General features: G+C 32.5%; 1 protein-coding gene across 2 annotated transcripts in view; it reads left to right on the top strand.

The window, feature by feature from the left end:
- Window positions 1-22,791, top strand: part of LOC145293212 (CD9 antigen-like) — a 388,541-nt gene that overhangs the window by 356,574 nt on the left and 9,176 nt on the right. For both annotated transcript variants that reach the window (XM_080139744.1, XM_080139745.1), the window contains 4 exons: window positions 3,161-3,235; window positions 10,608-10,715; window positions 14,432-14,506; window positions 18,290-18,394. In XM_080139744.1, coding sequence (XP_079995870.1) covers window positions 3,161-3,235; window positions 10,608-10,715; window positions 14,432-14,506; window positions 18,290-18,394 — 363 coding nt within the window. The remainder of the gene's footprint in view (window positions 1-3,160; window positions 3,236-10,607; window positions 10,716-14,431; window positions 14,507-18,289; window positions 18,395-22,791) is intronic.

Raw genomic sequence — 22,791 nt, forward strand, 5'->3', positions numbered from 1 at the left:
ACCTTCAACCTCCAGAAGAGTGCCACTTAGAACTAAAGTTTGCTTAGTACTTTATCCGTTACACCACAGGTCTTTATTGTAGTCCAAAACCATCTAAATAATGAAAAAATGTCAATCTTCATCTTTAAAATTCAAAAACATTCTATTTTATCAGAATGTCTCCGATAAGTATCAAAAAATCGATAAATGAAGGAACAGTCTGATTTTAAATGTTGACTTTCTCATACAACCTAAAACAAAAAGTGCATTTGTGAAGTTTTATCACCACACAAGCGGAAGGACCCGATGTCTAAAATCAACAATAGGTTCTTTAAGATGAATGCATTCAAAATGAACCTTTGTTTAGAGCATAATTGAACGATGATATTTTTGCATTTTAAACTTTAATTCAAGTCCTTATATAAAAATCTGATAAAATCAAAAGTAGCTTATCTGCAGTGCAATATAGATTAGTGTATTGTGGACAAAGTTACTATGGAGAGGTATGAAGATTTCTCCTAGTGCACTACGGGAGGTCCCCGACTAGCACAAACAATTGATTTGATTGAAAAATGGATGATTTCGTCTATTTCATGACAATAAAAGTATTGAAAGTGTCAGACATTCATTGATCCTCGTTCAATCCTGGGTCTCCCTGCTAGAATAACATAATTATTTGTATTACAGAGCGACCTCTCCCTCCCTCGAAATAGAATTATTAATAAAATTCACTCCTTTCTGTAATCTGTTCATATTTTGTACCAATAAACAATAATCTGTGCTTGAATCATCCACCAAAAATTCGTTATGAATGTATACCGCATAATCACACTGACACAGTCTTGTTAAATCACCCAAAGTGAGCCTCATCAGTACCAAATGGGTGACTATTTGAGAATACCAGGCGTTGTATGTAGGAGGCTGTATTCCTGCAAGAATTTAAAAAAAAAAAAAAAAAAGCTGAGCTCCAATCTATGGTCCTCCCTCGCCAAACTTTCACAAGCAACTCGTCTAGCTGAAAACACTATTAATAATTCCCCCCACTCTTTCTCTGTGCCTAAACGTAGATTCCATGAACAAAGCTTCTTTCTTAGAACTGCGCACCTGTGATACTCTGTTCCGTTTGCCTGCTTTCCAGCTGATTACAATATGGTCGTTCAAGTCAAACGTAAACAAGTTCTTGATCAGCCGTTCCCTTTAAGTAACTCAGTTTACCAAATTTCCACTACTAACGTTTACTACGATATTGTCCCATTGACTACTGTACACTCTTTAACCCTTATCCTCGAGTGGCCTCTGGGTCTTGATAAGTGGGGACTCCTATGTAAAAAAAAAAAAAAAAAAACCCTGATGTCATTTGCCCTCACCAGGATATATGTGCGACTGTGGACCTGATATTCCCATGAAACTTCCTCCTTGGTGTGTGTGTGGGTGGGGGGGTTAGATCTGCCTAAGGTTAATGCTGCCGGCGTAATTATCAATGTCCAGCAGTCTGTTTTATAGTCGTTTGATGATAAGCACATATGGATAAGACATTCAAAATTACCAGTAACCTGGATCTACACATCACTTGATATTGCCCTGGGAACACTAATTGTTAATTTTGTCGGTAGTATGTTGTGTTCGAAGAAGACTCTTCGTTTTGGCAACTTATTTGTATGTTCAGAGGTGGCTGCACAACCCCAGGCTGAATGCACAGGATCTGGCACCGTAGAGGCACCGAAAAGTTTTAGTTTGTATCACTGTTGATCTCTGGCAGCAATGAACTTCTGGCGATAAGCATCCTCAAAGGTGACACTAGCTTTGTGCATGGTGGCTCACCAATTTGATTGATCACTGGCACAGTCCTCCAATTCCTTTGGTCCAAGTTCACACCACTGTGGATTAGTATTGGCTATGTCCGTGTAGCGTGTTTTTTTTTTATTTTTTTATTTTTTTATTTTTTTTTTTTTTTAGAAAGGAAATAGAACATGGTTGTCCAAAATAATCGTTGATTTTATTCATTAATTAATGTAATGTACAAGTTAAAAATATAGTTTGGAGCAAAAGAAATGAAAGCAAAAAAAAAAAAAAAATGAATATAAAATTGTAAAATTTTTTTTAATGAAATAGATGTAATTACTTTTAATAATTAAATTAAAAAAGATAATGTTAAAGTTTTAAATATTTTTTTAAAAAAATTCTTAAAGTAATGAAATTAAAAAAAATTAAAATGGTTTTAAAAGGAGAAAAAATAGTGTCACTGAATCACAGAAGATGAACGGAGATAAAACAAAAATATCAACTGAAGCCAACACAACTAAACGAGTACCTCAACCGAATTATTAAACCTTTCTCTTTTATAAAGAACTTGCAAGCTTGCCTGGTCGTAAAATACTCTTAAATATATTTTAATTCATGCAGATTTTGTATTTATTATAGTGCAAATTCTCTATTGATTATTATATTGTACCCAGTATATGCAGTGATGATTTCAAATATAAAAAAAAATTAATGACATGGTGCCATCAGTTGGAATTGAAACCAAAACATTCAGCGTTTCAGCCTTCATTATTCTTTTACACTTAGCTTATTTTATAACCCTAGCTTATTTTATTTTAACCTTAGCGTATTTTATTTTGACCCTAGCTTATTTTATTTTAACCCTAGCGTATTTTATTTTAACTCTAGCTTATTTTATTTTAACTCTAGCTTATTTTATTTTAACTCTAGCTTATTTTATTTTAACTCTAGCTTATTTTATTTTAACTCTAGCTTATTTTATTTTAACTCTAGCTTATTTTATTTTAACTCTAGCTTATTTTATTTTAACTCTAGCTTATTTTATTTTAGCCCTAGCTTATTTTATTTTAGCCCTAGCTTATTTTATTTTAGCCCTAGCTTATTTTATTGTTGCCCTTTTTTTTCTTTTTTACTGTTTTAAATAAGTTCGCCCAATTTAAGTAAAAGCTCTTATACTTTGAATCCTTTCAGTTGTATTAATTTAATTTCAGATTCAACTGTTTTAAATTGGGATTAATTTCTTTTTGCTTAAGGCCAAGGTTGTTTTTACTTTATTGAAAAGGTGTATTAACATCTTAACCAGTACCGATGTATATTTCATCTATTTTTATAAGTTTCTTGATCTATATGTTATTTTTAATAATTTTAATTTTTTTTTTTTTTTTTTTTTTTTTTTCAGTATTTCTTTTTCCTTCTTTGCATCATGGCTGGAGAACTTGCTGCAGGAATCTTGGCCGCTCTCTACAAAAAGGAGGTAAAAAGATGTTTCGTTTGCCATTTCAATTTTTATCTTTCATTTTATTATTTACTTCATTTCTGTACCTTACACGAACTGCCATTTTGTTTTTTCTCTGCATAATTCTGAAGGAATCCAACCAATTCTATCATACTGAACATGTTGGATTTATTGTATTCACTTGCAACGTAAACTGAGCATACTATGAACTCCTCATACTACAGCATATGTAAAATAGCAACTTGCATTCAATTAAAAGCATACCTATACCAGGACACAAATTATTAAGGTGCTCATCCAATTTTACCCTAACTTTTCAAAATTGCACAAAAAAAACTTATGTACATACCCGTTAGATTTTAAAAAAAAAAAAAAAAAAAAAAAAAAAAAAAAAAGAGGGGGGAGGGCTGAATACTAAAAATTACGCAAATTAACCCTTATCCTTGAATGGCATCTGGCTTTGATAAGTCGTAACTCCCCTGAAAAATGAAAAAAAAAAACCATTTGATTGGTAAAAAATTTCTAGCCGGTATTATAATGACTGCATGGTGAATTAGTTTAAAATTATGTCCCTTAATTACGGCGAGACCTTTCGCCGTTAAAATGTGCTTTTCTTGTTTAACAAGAGATACTTGATGTATTTTGCATGATTTTTGGTGTTTTGTCTTTTTGTAAAACAACTCATAAGTACATAAAAAAATTTTCTGTGCAATTTAAAAGGATAAAATTTTTTTAACTTTTTCTAATTTTTTATTTTAATTTTTTTCTAATTTTTAATTTATTTTTTTCGGTACTTGTACAGTTTAATCAAGACATTAAAAAATAAAAATATCGAAAAAAGTTTAAATTGTACAAATAGTGTACATATCCGTTATGGAATGAATTTCTTGGGAAAAAAATTCACTTAATTTCATCAAGTAGTTTGTTTGTTTTTTTTACAGCGAAAAAACAATTTATGATACCGAGCAAAAGGTTCGATTTTTAGGAAGAAAAGCTAGCATTAAAGATGGAAGGGAGTGTCGGGGCTTTAACTGGAGTTATCTCCCCGTGGCGTTTCTAAAATTCAAACAAAAATTTACAAAACGTCCAAGATGTCTGCCTTCAACGCGCTCTCATAAAAACGTGTTTTTATGCTGTAAAAAAAAAAAAAAAAACCTACTCGATCAAATTGAAATTTTTTTTCAGAGATCTTCAGTTCAAAACGGATACATGCAATATAACCGTTTTTTGATATTTTCATTTTTTAATGTCTTGATTAAACTGTACAAGTACCATTTTTTTTTTCCAGGCAAGTTTTAATATTGGCTAAAAACTGGATAAACACAAAGATTAATTCCCTAAACAGAACATTTTTACACCGCTTTAAATTTTTCTTACGAAGATGAAAGTCAAGATATACCACGTGGAATGATAAAATGGTCACTAGAAAAGACTACATGACTACATTTTCATTGTAGACCATCTACTAGTTAGCCAGTTGTATACAAATCTCAAGAGGGATAGGAGCCTTCTATTATGTTTGAAAGTGATGCAGTGTTCAACGAGTGAGATCGGAGTTACACCACTGTACAACTTAGGCTGTCTACTGATTTAAGTTATGACAACAGAATCATTGCCAGCATCCTCAAAATACAAATCCAGATAGCTCAGGGTTGAGAGCACAGCTCAACGAAGTTTCTGGCCATGCTTATGGTCTTTAATGTGGTTTCAAAGTGAGGGCCACATCATGCCACCTCACATCTTCGAAGTCAGCTTGAAAGTCAACACCAAAGTGTACCTGGATGTGCTGAAGAGTGTGGTGATCCCCTGGTGCAATCAGGTGGCTGCTGGTAGACCCGGGGTGTGGCAGCAAGACTTGGCACCAGCCCACAAGTTTAGGCTTGGCTTCAGGAGGAGTGGTACGACTTTGTACCCGTCTCTCAAGCTTAAGATGTCTCAAGAAGAAATTGAAATTTAGGGAATCTTGCTTAGCATCTAATGTAGAACAGTATAAAGATGGAAAGTCGACCTCTGTTGAATTACTCTTACTAAACAAACGAATGAATTTAGCGATGAAGTGATGTTGGAAATAATCAAAGTTTGATGGAACATCACTTTTGTCCAGTTTAACCCGTATTCCCCCCCCCCCCCAAAAAAAATAATAAACGTTAGTGCAGAATGCAACTCTATAATTTAACTGAAATAAGGGGAGAAAACTAAGGATGGCTGCATATCACTATTGAAACCATCCTATCCGGGATGGGGGTGACAGTCATCCGGCTACCCTCTCTCTAACTGCTAGTTGTGGGGTTCTGAGGTAAGCAGTGCTGATTCTGCTCTCAATAGAATGGTGTAAAAAAAATAAACATGTAATTTTTTAAAATTAATTTGAGAAAGAAGGGCGGGGCTGAACTTTTGCTGCTTTTTTTTTTTTTTTTTTTTTTTTTTTTCTCATAGGCTTTTCATTGGACAATGAAGATCTAGTAGAGATTTTTTCAAATCATTTCTTTTTCTGAATTTTTTTTTTTTTTTTTTTTTTAATGTATTTTGTGGCACTTTGGGCCAGCAGCCAACTAACTACCAGGGTGGGAGAGAGGAAAGGTTGAAAGGGGCATGTCAAAATCATTTTTAAGGTTTCAAAAGTAATAACCAAATGTTGCACTTGCTGAACCTTACTCCATCTGGAAGCAAAAAAAAAAGTCGATTGTGAGTTGAACGACTCACCCACTCTACATCTTCTCTGCCACATTCACACACCTACATAGACGCACATGCACATGTACACACAGCATATATACAGAAACATAAGTACACATACTTAGACACTAGTGTGTTATGCTTTTGCAATCATCGGTGCAGGAAGTGACAATTCCTACCGGATGGTATATTCGGACCAAGCAATAAAGCCATCTCTTATTCCATCTGCTAAGTCGTTACCTCCAAGCCATTGATAATTGTCATGAGAATTAAGGAAAATTAAACAACCTATAAATGTTAGCCTGCCTTTGTTTTATCGTTATTTCCATAGCAAATGCTCGTCTGAGCTATAATCTCTGGTCCCCCACCTTGCCAATCTTTCATGAAAAAACACCCGTCTAGCTGAAACCACTGTCAATAATTTTCCCCACTCCTTATCTGTGCCTAAATCAAAACGTAGATTCCATGAACAAAGCTTCCTTCTTAGAAGTGCACACCTGTGGAACTCTCTTTTGTTTGCCTGTTTCCTACCTGACTACAACTTGGATGTCTTAAAGTCCAACATAAACAAATTCCTGATGAATCAGCCCCTTAAGACACTTTATCAAATCTCTAATACTAACGATTACTACGATACTATCCAATTGATTATTCTACACGCAATAACCCTTGCCCCTGAGTTGCTTCCAGGCCTTGATAAGTGGTAACCCCCATGTTAAAAAAAAAATAAAAAATAAAAAATTGGGCGCAGATATTAAACAGTTGAAAGGGTTCAAACCACCAGAAACCATTAACATTGCATAAGCGCTAGTTGACTGCTTCTTAGTTTTTATTTCCTAAGCAGTGCTCAACTTTAATACTTCTTCAAGAGGCTTTAATAATTATAAATAATATATATATAATATAAGGAACTTTGTGAGAGTTTCTCCTATGGACTCTGAAACTGCTGAACCGATTTTAATGAAATTTCACATAAATGTATTTCATGTATCTGACAGTGTTCTAAGACAGGTTTTATATCAGAATATCTTTGATAAATATCGATGAAAGAAAGAACAGGCGATTTTAACCAAAGTTAGCACCTTACACAGTCTAGCATCACAAGTGCATTTGAGAAGTTTTATTACCACACAAGCAGAAAGACCCGGCATATAAAATGTAGCTTCTTTGGACAGAGGCACATTCGAAATTAATGTTTCTGTTTAGAGCACAATTAAATCATGATACTTAACTTTTTCACTTCAACTTAAATTCAAACCATTTTGACCACACAAGCAGAAAGGTAAGGCATATAAAATCAGCAGTAAGGTTCTTAGATATGACAGGGGTGCAGTCGAAATGAATGTTTCTGTTCAGAGCGTAATTGGAGCATGATACTTGACATTTTCATTATAAATTTTAATTCAAGCCATTATATATAAAAAATAATTTTATAAAATCAACAGTATGTTCTCTACAGTGCAATGTAGACTACAATGTATTGTGGACCAAGTCACTGCATAATGGCATGTGAAGATTCCTTGAGGCACACCATAATGGGTCCCCAACTAGCAATCAATCGATTTGATTGAAAACTGGGCGATTTCACCAATTTCAATGACAATAAAAATATCGGAGTGTGAAACATTCGTTGATCATCATTCAATCCTAGGCAACGCCAGGTCTCCCTGCTAGTAAGAGAAAGAAAATTAAATCTGTAAGTTGAACTTTCAAATCAAAATTTATTGTTCGACTAAATACTCCAAAAAACAATTTAAAAAGTCCTTATTCCGCGAAGTTTCAAAGAATGCTATTCTTATTATTCTTCTCATCAGAGGACATAAAGAAATCAGCAAATTATATTTGTAGCAATGCTAGAATTTGCTAGTTAAGGCATTGAGTGAAACCGCAATTTATTGTAGCTATAAATTGCCAAATAAAAAAATGAAAAAATATTGGATATGTAAAAAACTAATATAAAAACAAACCGCGCATAATATTTCAGCTTGAATGAAACTCCTCTAGAGTTGATCCATATACTTATATATATATATATAATATATATATATATAATATATATATATATATATATAATATATATATATATAATATATATATATATAATATATATAATATATATATATATATATATATGTGTATATATAACTATAAGTATTTTTAATACTTACAGGCACTAGTGTTTCATCCTTTTGGAAATCATCAGTGCCGGGAGTCATGATTAATATCGGTCTGGAGATTTTAACCCGACCACGAAGCCATCTCTGACTCCATTAGTGGGAAACAAACCATTCGGCCAATGTGAACCACGGTGAGAATAATAGATGAAATAACCATTTATATAAAACATAAATGTCGTTCACGAGGGTCGAGAGTGATCAAATGATTTTAACATCACGATCTGCGCACGTGAGCTTAAGCGACCGGCTCTTTTCATTTCAACGTAAAGTGCTCAATAATAAAAATCTTGTATATAACACGCACACACACACCTACAAAGATTTACGCACGGATATATAAATACACCTCCCTTTCCCCCACTATATAAAAAAGAAAAAATCAGTTCCTTCATTTAAATCAGCAGCTGTCATTCACTGGACCACAAGAATCACTGATGCTTAAATTCTTTAAAATTGATGATTTCTTAAAGATTCCTAGAATAAATGAATAAAAACAAACAAACAACAAAAAAAACTTTTATACTAGTTGAGATACCTGTCGCTGGATAGGCTCATAATAATGACACTTGTCAATTTTAATAAATGCAGGAGATCACACTTAACTATTTTGAAAATATTTTTTAAAAATAATGAAAATAAATTCAAAAACAAAAAATAATAAACAACTGCCATAGAAAATAAACATGAAAATAAATTAGTTTTGGTTTCTGAATTATTTAAATGAGGAATGATAATTTGGATTATTCGGACCACTGTCTTCATCTTAAGTGTTTTTTTTTTTTTTATAGTCATCATAACGTACGAATCCGAAATTTCTATTGTTTGGCATTGGTTCCCCTGATATTTTTCTGGTCAGAAATCTTTCTAAAAAGACATCAGGAACCAAGTGAAAAATGCTAACATCCTAAGTGAAAGTGATTTTTGTTAAACAAACTAGATTTGAACTTGGCATACTCACATCGTGAGTCCATGCCATTAACAACTGAACCCTTGTCACATCCATTTTTCTATAGTGATAGGTAGTTAAACTGTGCATTTAAAACAAAAATAGGTTTCAGCCTCCCCCCTCCCAAGATGTATACTAGAATAGTCCTCAAAAGGCCATGGCTTAACAGATAAAGTACTTGGTAAATTTCATTTGGAAATAGGGTATGATTATGAATATATCCAGTATCAAATAATCCTTATACACTGAAATTTACTTTATGTATGAAAACCACGGGGGGGGGGGGGGAGATACAACATATGAGAAATATTTGGAATTAAGTCTCCTCTTGCTGCTATTTAAGATCATTCGAAACCATAGTTTTAGCCTCCCCTTCATCAAGGCCAGAGCTTTTGGGGAAATATCAGATATTTTGTAATTCATATGCAAAACAAGGAAAACAAATAAATATGATTGAAAATTTTTATGGCTGTAAAAAAGTGCCAAAAATAACCCTCTTAATATGTGACCTTCAATTCAGGTCATTACCTTTCCAACGAGCCTTCATTTGTTTAATTTTGATCAATAATACGTATATATTCCTACTCATGGCCAAATTAAATATTGAAATGCTCATCTTTGGTTCTATGGGACAAAACTACATTTGCAGGCGTTTTGAAGATTATAATAGTATTTTATGACAATTGGTAAAAGGAACCTATATTTTCAAACCAATAAAATATGCCCAAATTTGCCTACATTTGTGTGTTTGTATATATATATATATATATATATATATATATATATACACACACAGTATTTTGGCAGGCTAACTTCAGTTTTGCTACTTGGGAATGAATTTTGCTTCAGATTTTTCATTGCTAGGTTGTCTCCCTTGTGGTCTTACCAGGCTACTAATATATATATATTTTTAAACCTTTTGCGGTTTTCATGCTATATTAATTTTGTTTTATATGATACATTTATGTTGTTTTTCTAATCTTCTATTTAAAAAAAAAAAATTGGAAGAAAAATTGCCAAATTGTTCTCAGCCTTTGAGTTCAATCCAAATATGGTGATAGGTGCCACTTGCATCTGATTTTCTTTTTTTAAAAAAAAAAAAAAAAAACCTAGAAAAACTACTTGATCAAATTGTGATTTTTGGAATATATCATCTTTGTTCTGTAACCGATACATAAAATCATAAACGTTTCAGCATATTCTTTTTTTTATTTTCAAAATCAGTGCAATTCTAAATATACATTGACTTTTTTTCATGTGTCAACTAGAAGCTTTAAATTTTAACAAAAATCTGAATCAAACATTTTTTTTAACCAGGGAAATGCATAATTCTTTTATTTTTAACCAGGGAAATGCATAATTCTATTAAAAAAAGGAAAAAAAGATAAATATAAAATCGTTAATTCTATTTAAAAAAACAAAACAAAAAAAAGCTTACATAAAATGGTTAAAATTCTTTAACTAGACATGGATTCGTTTATTCTAGACATTGCTTCATTTTTTTTAAATTTTTTTAGAAAAAATGTTCTATTATGTATAAAATTAAATGCATACAACTTTTTATTTATTAGTCTTTTTTCTCTCTTTCCAGTTGCTTGAGCAAAAGATGACTGTTAATCTGAAATCATTTGTCAGGAGCAAATACAACACGACCAACAACCAGATCAGTTCTCGCACATGGGATATTGTACAAATGGAGGTGGGTAAAATATTTTATGATGTATTATTCGTATAATGTTTGTCCCATTATGTATTTCTTAGTTCCATACCTTTTCTTTTCTTTTTCAATGATCCCTATAATTTTTTAGTAATCCCTATTATATTTTTTATTTGCTTACATACTTTTTTCTTTTTAATTACTGTTAACTTTGCTTACTTCCTTCTTTATGTGTGTGTGTGTGTGTATATATATATATATATATATATATATATACACTAGCTGTACCCTGCCACGTGTTGCTGTGGCTCAATTTGGTGTAATGGAAAAATTTAATAAAAAGAGAAAATGCATGTTTCTTATATTGTTAGTACAGCAATTCACTCCAAAAATTCACTCTAAAAAAAACAAAAAAAAATGGAAAAAAAAAAAACAAACAATACTCTTGCAGAATCTGACCAGGATCCTTATGAGTTTCCAGCAGTCAATGATGAATTAAGCCGAACGTTGCTAAAATGTTGGAATGGTTAATCGATTTTTTTTTTTTTGTAATCAAAAATCTTACTTTTCAGTTAATATTTTAGTGAGTGGGGGGTACTATACACAGAGTCGAAAAGTTGTCAAAAAACAAATAAATATTCGCAACTAAATGTAAGGTAAGGTAAGTCACATTTCTACATAACTGGATAATTTGTTTGTTTTTATTTAATGTAATGTTTAATCAGCTCGGAAAAGCAGTGTTTATCAATGTATTTGAAAAAGACAAATGGTCGTGGACTCTGTTGAATATGTTAAGTTTGGGAAAATAAGTAAAAAAACTAAAAAAACTATACATAACAATAATAAACCCACCGAATATGTGACCGTGACATAGGCTGACATATTTGGTGAATTTCTGACAGTATAGTTTATTAGTTTTAACTCATTTTCCAAAACAACGTAATCAACAGTGTCCACCACCATTTGTATTTTTCAAATACACTGATAAACACTGGTTTTTGAGTTGACTAAACATTACATTAAATCAAATGCGTTTGTATTACTGAACACAGATCCGAAAAAGTTGTCGAAAAATAAATATATAACAAATATTATCTAAGGCAAAATAAGTTACTTTTCTACCTAACTGGCTAAGCCAGTTTGGTAGAAAAGTAACATATTAATTTAGTTTGTCTATTGTGTACGACGGTTTTAATAAAGGAAAAGCATTCATATTTTCTTATATAAAAACAACTCCGGAAAAAAAAAAAAGCGTACTTTCAAGTTTGTTAGAATAAGTTTTATCGAAAAACAAAACATTTTTTTACTTATGCTTTATTTCTAAAATATAACAATTCCTGTTTTACGCTTTTAACGAACGTAAATTTCAGTGTGTTTTTTTTTGTTACATTAGGTTCCCCTCCACGATTTGTTTTGAAATTACTACTCTTAAAGGTTTTTGACGATGCTGAATAAGAAATGCATGTTTACAATTTGCAGATGCAAGTAGTTTTCGAGATATAAAGACCTGTGCTATGCACTATAATTCACTGGCTAAACACCTCAACCTCCCAATATTAAGAATGGCTTTTGGAATGAAAACCAACAATCTCCCCATGTTAAGAACAGCTTTAGGAATAAACACCCTCAATATTCCCATATTAAGAATGGCTTTCAGAATAAACACCCCTCACCTCCCCATGTAAAAAAAACGGTTTTTGGAATAAATACCCCCATCCTCCCCATGTTAAGAACGGCTTGCAGAATAAACAACACCTACCCACCCATGTTAAAAATTGTGGAGGTGTAGCTAAAGTAAAAATTTATTTTTTTAAAAATAAATTGTTAGTTTAAAGCACAACGCTACCACGGTTTTAATAAAGGAAAAGCATTCATATTTTCTTATATAAAAACAACTCTGGAAAAAAGCATACTTTCTAGTTTGTTAGAATAAGGGATTGTACACATAGATTTGAAAAAGTTGTCAAAAAACAAATATATAACAAATAAATGTTATCAAAGGCAAGAAGAGTTAATTTTCAACCTAACTGGATAATTTTTTTGTGTTTTTATTTAATGTAAAATGTTTATTCAGCTCAAAAAACATAGTGTTTACCGATGCGTTGGAAAATTCAAAATGGCACCAAGCTCTCTGCTTAACATGGTAAGTTTGAGAAAATGAGTTAAAAATAAAAAACTATACTACATACTATTAAAAACCCACCGAATATATGTCAGCGTATGTCACAGTAACATATATTGTGCTAGTTTTTAATAGTATTTTGTATAGTTTTTTGACAATGTTTTTGAATCTGTGTACAGTAAAACAAACCCAAAATAAGTTTTAGCGAAACCCGCCCCCCCCCAAAAAAAAACAATTTTTTACTTATGCTTTATTTTTTAAATGTAACAACAATTGTTAGTTAAATCACAATGCTAATGTGTACCACGGTCACTTTGCATACAGTTGTTATTTGCAGTTATTGCTGTTGCTGCCATACATGTGGTCACACTCTGTTACAATAGTAACGCAGAAAAAAAAAAACGATTGATGAAAGAAAACCGTTTAGTCAGTATTTAAGTTACTAACCATCATAAAATCTTTATTTTTCGAAAGATCTTTCACATACCAAATGCATAAATATTAGATTTGCTGCTGAATATTAATCTATCTATAAAAGTGAAAATGTCTGTGTGTCTGTACATTTCCCTACCAAATAACTCTGTCAATTTTCAGTCTAGAGAATCGAGATTTTACATAAGGGGTATTGGGATTTGGGAAGATCTTCTTAATCAGTTTTCAGTTAGAAATTTTGCCGTCAAGGGATCAAAGTTCAATGATTTGACCTTCGGAAACTCTATCAAACTTCTCCGCCAATTTTGGGTCTAAACACTTGAAATTCTAAGACAGGAATCAAACCTTTTATTTTGATTTAAGCTCCAAAAAATAAATGTTAAGGATTTAAAATTGGGGTCAAAGTTTTAAAAAAATTTGACCTTTGTGGTCTCTACTAAATTACTCGGCCAATTTCTGGTCTAAACATTTGAAATTTTATATAAAGAGTATTCAGAGACAGGGCAAGCTTTTTAATCGGTTTGGGTTGAAAATTTGAGCTCCCAAGGGGTCAAAATTAAAAAGATTTGACCTTTACGATGTCTACCAAACCACTCAGCCAATTTTGGGTCTAAGCATTTAAAATTTATACATACCGGGTATTCAGACATGTAGCAAGCATTTTAATAAGTTTTGGGGCAAAAATTTCGCTGCAAAAAGGTCAAAGTTGAAAGAGTTGACCTTTGCAGATTTTACCAAATTTCTCTGCCAATTTTGGGTCTGAAAAATTGAAATTTTAGATGAAGGTAACTTGGACATGGGTAAAACTTTTTATTTTGATTTGAGATCAAAATAATAAATGTAAAGGGGTCCAAGTTATAAAAAAAATTTTCCTCTGTGGTCTCTACGAAATTACTCAGACAATTTTTGGTCTAAACATTTGAAATCTTACATGAGGTGTATTCACACGTAGGGCAAGTTATGAACCGTACATAAGGCTTGAGCAAAGCTGGGCTGAACTACTAGTATAATAAATATATATATATATATATATATATATATATATATATATTTGCTGTTGAACATTAATAAATAAAGAATTTAAAAAAAAACATCTGTAATGATGTAACATCTTTGATAATTTCAGGAGAGATCCCTACCTTCCTTCCCAAAAAAGAATTTACAAAAGTTGAACTGCTAATTTTTTGTCTTTGCTTTATTCCAGGGCAAGTGTTGCGGAGTTATGGGACCTAAGGACTATCTGAACAGCACTTGGTATGAAAACCATAACAGGACTGTGGTAAGACAATTTTTGGAAAATACATGTACAATGAGAACTAAATCGTAAAGCAAGGGTTACATAATCTCTAACTGCACTTTATCTGATTCAATATTGTCTAAGTCTTGTGACAAAGAGATTGTTGCTGAATATATAAATAATGTTGGTTTTTTCCATTTTCCATCACATTGGAGTATTATTTCCATAATTCCTATCAAATATATATATTAGGAGGTATATTTGGTAAGAAAAAAGTGCTTGATACGTTAGTAGAGCTAAATATGTTATTATTTCAACCTTGGGAATATTTGCTTAAATCTGATTTTTTCTATAAACGGGATAAACAAATTATCCAGCCTATGTCATCAGACAATTTAGGCCAAAATTGGCTTAAATTGTCTGATGACATAGGCTGGATAATTTGTATATATACATGGGATAAACAATTTTGTAATGATTTAAGCAAATACTCCCGAGGTTGAAATAATAAAAACATATATACAGTTTGTCACTGAACTATTTGGGCCAGTAATTACTAGGGTTATGACAACAGAATATTCTTTTCATTGTTTTGACTCTCGAGTGTGTATCCATTGATATCTTATATGCTTTTATATAAAGTGATGTGATTCTCTGTTGATGAACTGTGTTGGATATATACTCGTGATTAAAAACAATAAGAATATTCTGTTGTCATAGCCCTAGCAATTACGTATGGATAAACAACAAAGTTTTCATTTAGATAGCTCAGTGGTGCAATACTAGATCTATAAATTTTCTTTAAAGATACCACATTAATAAGGCAAGACATATAAGAATATACTCATTCTCGGAAAGTTTTTTTAATTTTTTTTCCTTTTTTTTTCCTTTTTTCCTTTTTTTCCTTTTTTCCTTTTTTTCCTTTTTTCTTTTTTTTCCTTTTTTTTCCTTTTTTTTTTTTTCTTTTTCCTTTTTTCTTTTTTTCCTCCTTTCCTTTTTTTCTTCCTTTTTTTTCTTCCTTTTTTTCTTTTTTTTTCTTTGTGTGACTAATAAAAGAAAAACTTTCCGAAAATAAGTAAATACTAGTATGTTTACCCCTATATATATATATATATATATATATATATATATATATACACACACACACACACACACTTTTTAAACATTTAGGTATCGCTACACAGTCAGGAGTATGTTTCAGTTATACATAACTAGACTTCATCAGGCAATATTGCTTTTCACTGAGAACTGAACATTTGAAAAGCAACATTGTCTGATGACGTCTCTAGTTATCTAAATGTTTATGTAAAAATAAATAAAAATTATATCTTACTCTACTTTGTATTGAGCACTCTTATATGAACCTTGTTATAATTTACTCTCTGACTATTCTTGAAATAATAATGATATATATTATTCCAGGTTAATATTTTTCAGAGATTAAGCAACTAATGAAGTTTTAACAAGGTTAATTCAAGAGTGCTCAATACTGGAGTAAGGCAAGATATAGTTATTTGTTTTGCATAAGCATTAATATGCCGCTGCACATTCGTGACTGAACTTTGTATAAGTAATATCACCTGAAAAGATCTCTAGTTACTTGTGACTGGCTGACCGAAACATACTCATAAATGTGTAGCAACATATAAATGCTTATGTAAAATAAGCAACATCTTCCAACCACCCTACCTCCATATCCCCCCCCTGATAATTTAAACACACACGCTGTCCACATACATTAAGCCTGCTATGACAGATATGCTATATCCTATACAAATCCATTACGTAATGCAAACTACTCCTCTATTTTATTCCTAATGAAACTATCGCTAGACATCGCATCCCTATCATGTTACCTAGCACATTTGGCGCTTATGTCAACGGATCATTAAATCTAAGGGAGATAATCAGCATAGACATAGCAAAAATAAGCATATTTTGAAAGATATAATTTCAGACGCTGAAATAATCAGTAGAAAGAATGTTAAATAAAAATTTTTTTTTAAATATGATTACACGAATACTCTACCTGCAAGCGCTGGATGACGTTGAAGTTAGTCCTGGAAATTTCGACAAAAATAAAACAAGTTAATCAATGAACTTAATATATGACAATGTTAAGTAACAAAATAAACTTATTAATTAACGTATTACACGAAACAAAAGTAAACAACCTGTTACAATGAAACGATGTTAATTAATCAACAACAAAAATTAAATAAACTTGTTAATCAATGGAAATGAAAAATCACATCACATATTGCTCCCTGATGGCAATAATTATACAGAGGAATACTTCTCCCTTACCATCGTTTCAAACAAGTTTATTTCATTCTTGTTGTGCATTAATAAACATCATTACATTGTAGCAATTTACTTTTGTTTTGCGTACGTTAATTAATAATTATATTTTGTTACTTAACATTGTTAAATTTTAAGTTCGTTGATTGATTTTACTAACTTGTTTCCTTTTCATAAACGGTTTCAGCAATTTCTGGAACTCGGCTACAGTAATCATTTTTTTTTTTTTCTTTTAACATTCTTACATTGTTCTACTGATTATTTCAGTGTCCCAAATTATATCTTTCAAAATATGCTCATTTTTGCTAAGTCTATGCTGATTATCTCCCTTAGATTTAATGACCCGTTGACATAAGCGCCACACCTTCTCCACTCTTCTGATGAGAAGCATTGTGCTTTGAAATGCTATAGCATAAAGAACCCCCACTTACTCAATACCCCTAAATAAATGTGTACCCTTGTTGAATAAATCTCTATATATTAATATATAGGTTTTATGCCTTCAATTTCCTTTCTTTACTTCTCTCTCTCATATATATATATATATATATATATATATATATATATATATATATATATAATGAGGATATATTTAGTTTCAGTTATATACAAAAGGGTTGGAAGCTTTTCCTAAAAATTCAGATATTTGTGATATTTTACATAGAATTTTAGCATTAATTAATAAATATTCCTTAATGTCTTTGGAGTATTTTAAAGAGTTTTTATGTATCATGTGTACAGTTACACATTTGAAAATTCAAATATATCAATTTTACATTAAATTTGTTTCATAGTCATTAAAGCATGAATTAAGCAAAATTCCTTGAATATCAGTTTCTTTGTAAGACCTCTTAAGCTTAAGCCTAAAAATTTGGACATGTTCTTGAATCAAAATCGTATAATGGATTTTCATCAAAATTAGAAAGAAAGGATTACTAAAGTTGAATAGCATTAGATCTTTTTTTTAAAAAAGGCAAAACTTATGTTCAAAGAATTAAATTTACCTATCCTTGCTACGTATTTATGTAAATTATATATTTATATATATATGTGTGTGTGTTATATATATATATATATATATATATATAATTTACGTGAATTGTATATGTGTATAATTTACGCAAGTTTTTTCTACATATATTAGTAGGTACAACATAACTTAATGACTCTTCACCATATCGTCCTTTTCCTTCATTCTCGGTTCATATTGAAATGTCATTAAGCAAGTTTTTTCTATATTTGCATTTTATATAATTCTGGCTCTTCTCTTCTGAAGAGAAGCATTTAGCTTCGAAACGCCATGGCCTCAAGTTTTTTTCTTAATTTTCCCCTTAACTGTTCCTTGTTGTTTGATGACTTTTATTCCTTTGTTTGCTTCTCTTAATACTGTTGATCTTTCCTTAACTTGATAAGTTTTGTTTTGTTAAAGATTTTCTCTTCAATAACATAATTATATATATATATATATATATATATATATATATATACTGTGCCTCTTGTTTTAATGTTTTTATTTCTCTTCAGAAATTGCCCAAATCTTGCTGTAAACTTGCCAACAACAATCCTTTGAGCCCAGAATATGAAAATGAGTCTGGCTGTGTAGAAATGCTTGAGGATTATAACATCAAGGTTGGTTCAAACTCCTGATCCCCCAAATTATTATAATTAGTGTTGTTGTAATTTGTAGTGGCATTATTATGTGTGTGATTGTCAACATCGAGGATGTGTATGATAACCTTTTAAAATTCTGTCCATATGTATACCTTGTCTTAGAAATAACAGACAAAAATACTCAAATATATTTTGCATTTTATGCATTTTTATGCGCGTTAATATTTTATTTTTCTCTACTGTTTTGACGTCTGCAGCAATCTATAATAAGAGCAATTGCAGAGGTACTAATGCTTACAAGATTTCTCACCCTATTTCCATCCAAGTTTCTCTCCAAACGGCATAATCACGTTAACACACCGGTTCCTGTCAGATCATTGAAGTTAAGTAACGATGAGCCTGGCCAGTACCAGATGGGTGACCATTTGGGACTTCCAGGTGCTGTATGTGCTTTTCCACTTATCTCGGCATTGTTTCCAGTCATCCTGAACTTCTCGGCACTGGACTCAAGCAGTGCCAATCCAGGAGAGGTGTGGTTGTAGATTGTGCAACCCTTGCTACACAATTACATGCGCAGCTGCTCCTACAGGGGGTATCCTTTGTCTTTCGAGACTGAATGGAGGAATCGATCGATTCTCTCCAAACAGAGAGGGAGAAGAAAAAAATTAACCTATGAAAGATGTGGAGCCATGTTAACACAAAGAGAGAAAAACAGAAAATTTGTGGAAATAATGTTGATATCAGAGGCGAGAAGAGAGCGGATCAAGTTTGATTATTGAAGAAAAAGAAGCAAAACTGGATGCTGACGTATGATGCTACAATGGAAAAGATGGAGAGGTGTAATGTTGAACAGTGTAGAGTATACGTATGTTTTATTAAAAGAAATTTTGTAGGGAAAATCATAACTTTGCTGTGTGTGTGTGCTTTGTAGGGTTTGGTAAAAATGGCGACTTGCAGTTGCTTTTGTGCTTAATGATCTATCATGAGTAACGCAGACTCCTGCCATTTCTATGCAAATGAGACTGTACCAGGCGCATAAAAGGAGCTGTAGAGGGAACAGAAGATTGAATTGGAAGAAGCTATACTATGGAGACGGACATCTGCAACAACTAGAAAAACTGAAGGCAGAAAAAGGTCACAACTTTATTAGAACTAACTTTTCAAACTAGAAATTTTTTTTTTTTTTTTTTTTTTTGTGGATTTGGATAAACCAGGTCTTTATGTTGGTAGGATTAAATGCTGGTATATTTACCATTAACGTTGCCAGAGGTTTTTCAACACAGGAAGGTTCCATGTTTGTTTTCTTCGCTCGAAAGTGATTTCAAAGCCTTTAAACTGTCAACTGACTTTTTCCGAGGACGCGGAGCTTGAAACTGTGGTCAAAAAAAAATTGTCGCTTTTGCCGCTGAGTCATGGTTGTTTAATAGCTTATAAGATTCCGTTGTGCATATGATTTCTGCGTCGGGGTCACCAACTTGTGGGGGTCGCCTGGCCTTTTTTTGGGAACTGACTTCCTCCACAAATAATAAAAATGAAAATAAGAAATCTTATGTGCAACACAAACGGAGGTTTATTTCCGGAATAGAAATAACAAGCAAAACATAGTTCTCAATATTTCAGAGTTCTTTTTTTTTTGAGTTCATATGAGAGATGGAGAGTCTCTTTTTTTGTGTTCTTTGAATGTTCAAATATGTAACATAGACAATATTAATGTTCATCTGTTAAAAGAGAGTATTAATGCGCGGAGCAGTGGAAATGAAATAATTGATGTTTGCACGCATGGCAAGTCCTAATGAGAAAGCGTTGAATGAGTCGGAAGAGTTTAAAGAGACGAAAGAATGCTCGAAAGGCTAAGAGACTAAAGAGATAGATTTTGTGTTTGTGCATGTTTATATATGATTTGATCGGCTCCAAACGAGCTCTAGAAAATCAGTTTTAAAATATGTCCTAGGAGGAATTCCATTGGACGGAAGACATCACATGGGGTGCTTTCAACTACGTCCGCACCTTTGGTATATAAAGGTCACGCCGGAATTTGCGTGGGTGTCATTTTTCATTTTTTTTAACGCGCCAAAACAATCAATTGCACTGCGCGCCTAAATTGTATTTAACGATTTTAAATTTGAATATTAAACTGTGCTAACTGGCACAAGTATAGCTTTTTCATTAAAGGAGCCAAAAAACACCACAAATAACGGTTCTGTAGATGGCAATTTATTTTAATATATTTATTTCCCCAAATGTATGAATTAAATATGTATCGATAGCATCAGTAGTATATAGTGTGTTTCACTGTACAGAGACAGTCACAAACAACACCGTGAATAAAATAATGAACAATGCAACACAGAACAAAGGGAAGTAACTTTTATGGAGTTATTTCCCTTTGTAAAATATTTACGTCAATTTTTTTCCCCACTTTTTCGATTGCTTCACACATCACACGCGCGCACACATAACATAAAAGAGAGTTGCAACCTTCATTGAAGTGAGTGTTCCTAATGATGGCGGTCTTAACAGAGCTGAAAGAGAGAAACAGACCAAATACCAAGGTCTCATGTATGATATGAAAAGAAAATGGAACCTAAAGGGGATATCGATCATACCAGTTATCATAGGTGCCACAGGACTTATGAAGAAGAACCTGAAGTCCTAAGTAACTAATATTCCTGGTGAACCAAGTGCAAAAGAGATTCAGACAATTGCACTTAAGGGAACAACGAGGATACTAAAAAGAGCTCTAGGTTGGTTTCAATAAAAAGCAGGGCAGTGTTGGCAGCTGGTTTTGTTGCCCCATACCCAGCATTACAATCTTCAAAGGAAGAAAAATAAAAAGTACACGATATAGTCATCCACGGACACGCACACACATACATACATATAATTTTAAACTATACATTAGTTTCTATATTACTTTCTCTCTGCATAGTTTTTGAAAAAAAAAAAAATCAAGCATTACTGGATTCAAAAAATTGATAGGTTAATATAGATGTGTGTTTAATAAAATAATAGAAACAAGTTAATTACAGATTTCTGTTATTCAAAGTTTAAAATTTGTCCGGTTTGTTTGAATTTTTTTTTTTTTTATTTAAAAAGTGTATGTGTGCAGGGTGGAGTGATAAATTTGTTGCCCTAAAGAAAACTACACTGCAGCTTTATTTTATAAATTTTATTGAAAAGATCAGTTCAGATAACTTGATTATGTAGTAGAGCTGACATCTATTTAATGTAGCCACCTTCAGCCTCAATCACCACCTCGATATGGGTTCGGAACTGGGAGCATGCCTTTTCCACAAGCTGCAGTGGAAGCTCAGCAAATACTCGGCGAATGGCAGTGATCAGGCTGACTTTGCTGTTGTAGGAGGTCATGTTGATTATATTCTCGATGTATGACCAAACGAAGTAGTCCAGCAGATTCAGGTTGGGAAAGGAGGGGGCTGTTGAAGGATACAAAGTTGTAGCACTTTTTTTGAAGCCAAGTTTGGGTCTTTTTGGATTTGTGGATCGGCACAGTCCTACTGTCGCACTCAGGGTCTGCCAGCAGCCACCTGATGCTACAAGGGAATCCCCACACACATCAGCACATCCAGTTACACTTTGGTGTTGATTTTCAAGCCGACTTCGAAGATGTGAGATTGCACGATGTGGCTCTCATTTGAAACCACACCAAAGACTATAACCGTAGCTGGAAACTTCATTGAGCTGTGCCCTCAAGTGTGGAACCGTCTGGATTTGCATTTTGAGGGTGCTGGCAATGGTCCTGTTGTCATAACTTGGATCGGTAGAAAGCATAAATTGTATACTGGTGCATCTCCGATCTCGCTTGTTGAACATTGTATAACTTTCAGATGTGATAGAAGGTTCCTATTGATCTTGGGATTTGTACACAACTAGTAGATAGTCTGCAACAAAAAAAAAAAAAAAAAATTGAAAACCGGTTTTCATCAAACGGAAATGGAATTATGTTGTCTTTTCTAGAGCAACAATTGTATCATTCCACTCTGTGTATATATTATGGACTCTTTTGTTGATTTTGACATATGAGATTCTGCCACAACAACTAAGTTGCTCGGAAATCCACACTGATGAATTGTTTATAGTAGTGAAGGCTCTTTTGCTATTACTGCTAACCTTTGTCGGTGTAGATGACTGCCACATGAGACCACAGTAGACCGCAGGTTTTTACATCAGTTTCCTTCTCCTACATGTATGTCTGAATGAAGACTGATGGTGCATTTCTCTCAGTGAATTCATGCACCTCCAGATATCAACCTGGAAATTTCTATGACTCGGCATGGTGCATACAGTGCCTAACCTTCCCAAATGGTCACCCATCTGGTACTGGCCACGCGCAATCTTTATTAACTTTCATAATCTGGCGAGAACTGGTGAGTCAACATGATTGAGTTATATAT

This window comes from Euprymna scolopes, chromosome 14 (genome assembly GCF_053919585.1).
Source record: "Euprymna scolopes isolate OS-2025 chromosome 14, ASM5391958v1, whole genome shotgun sequence".
In the NCBI taxonomy this organism is placed as follows: domain Eukaryota; kingdom Metazoa; phylum Mollusca; class Cephalopoda; order Sepiida; family Sepiolidae; genus Euprymna; species Euprymna scolopes.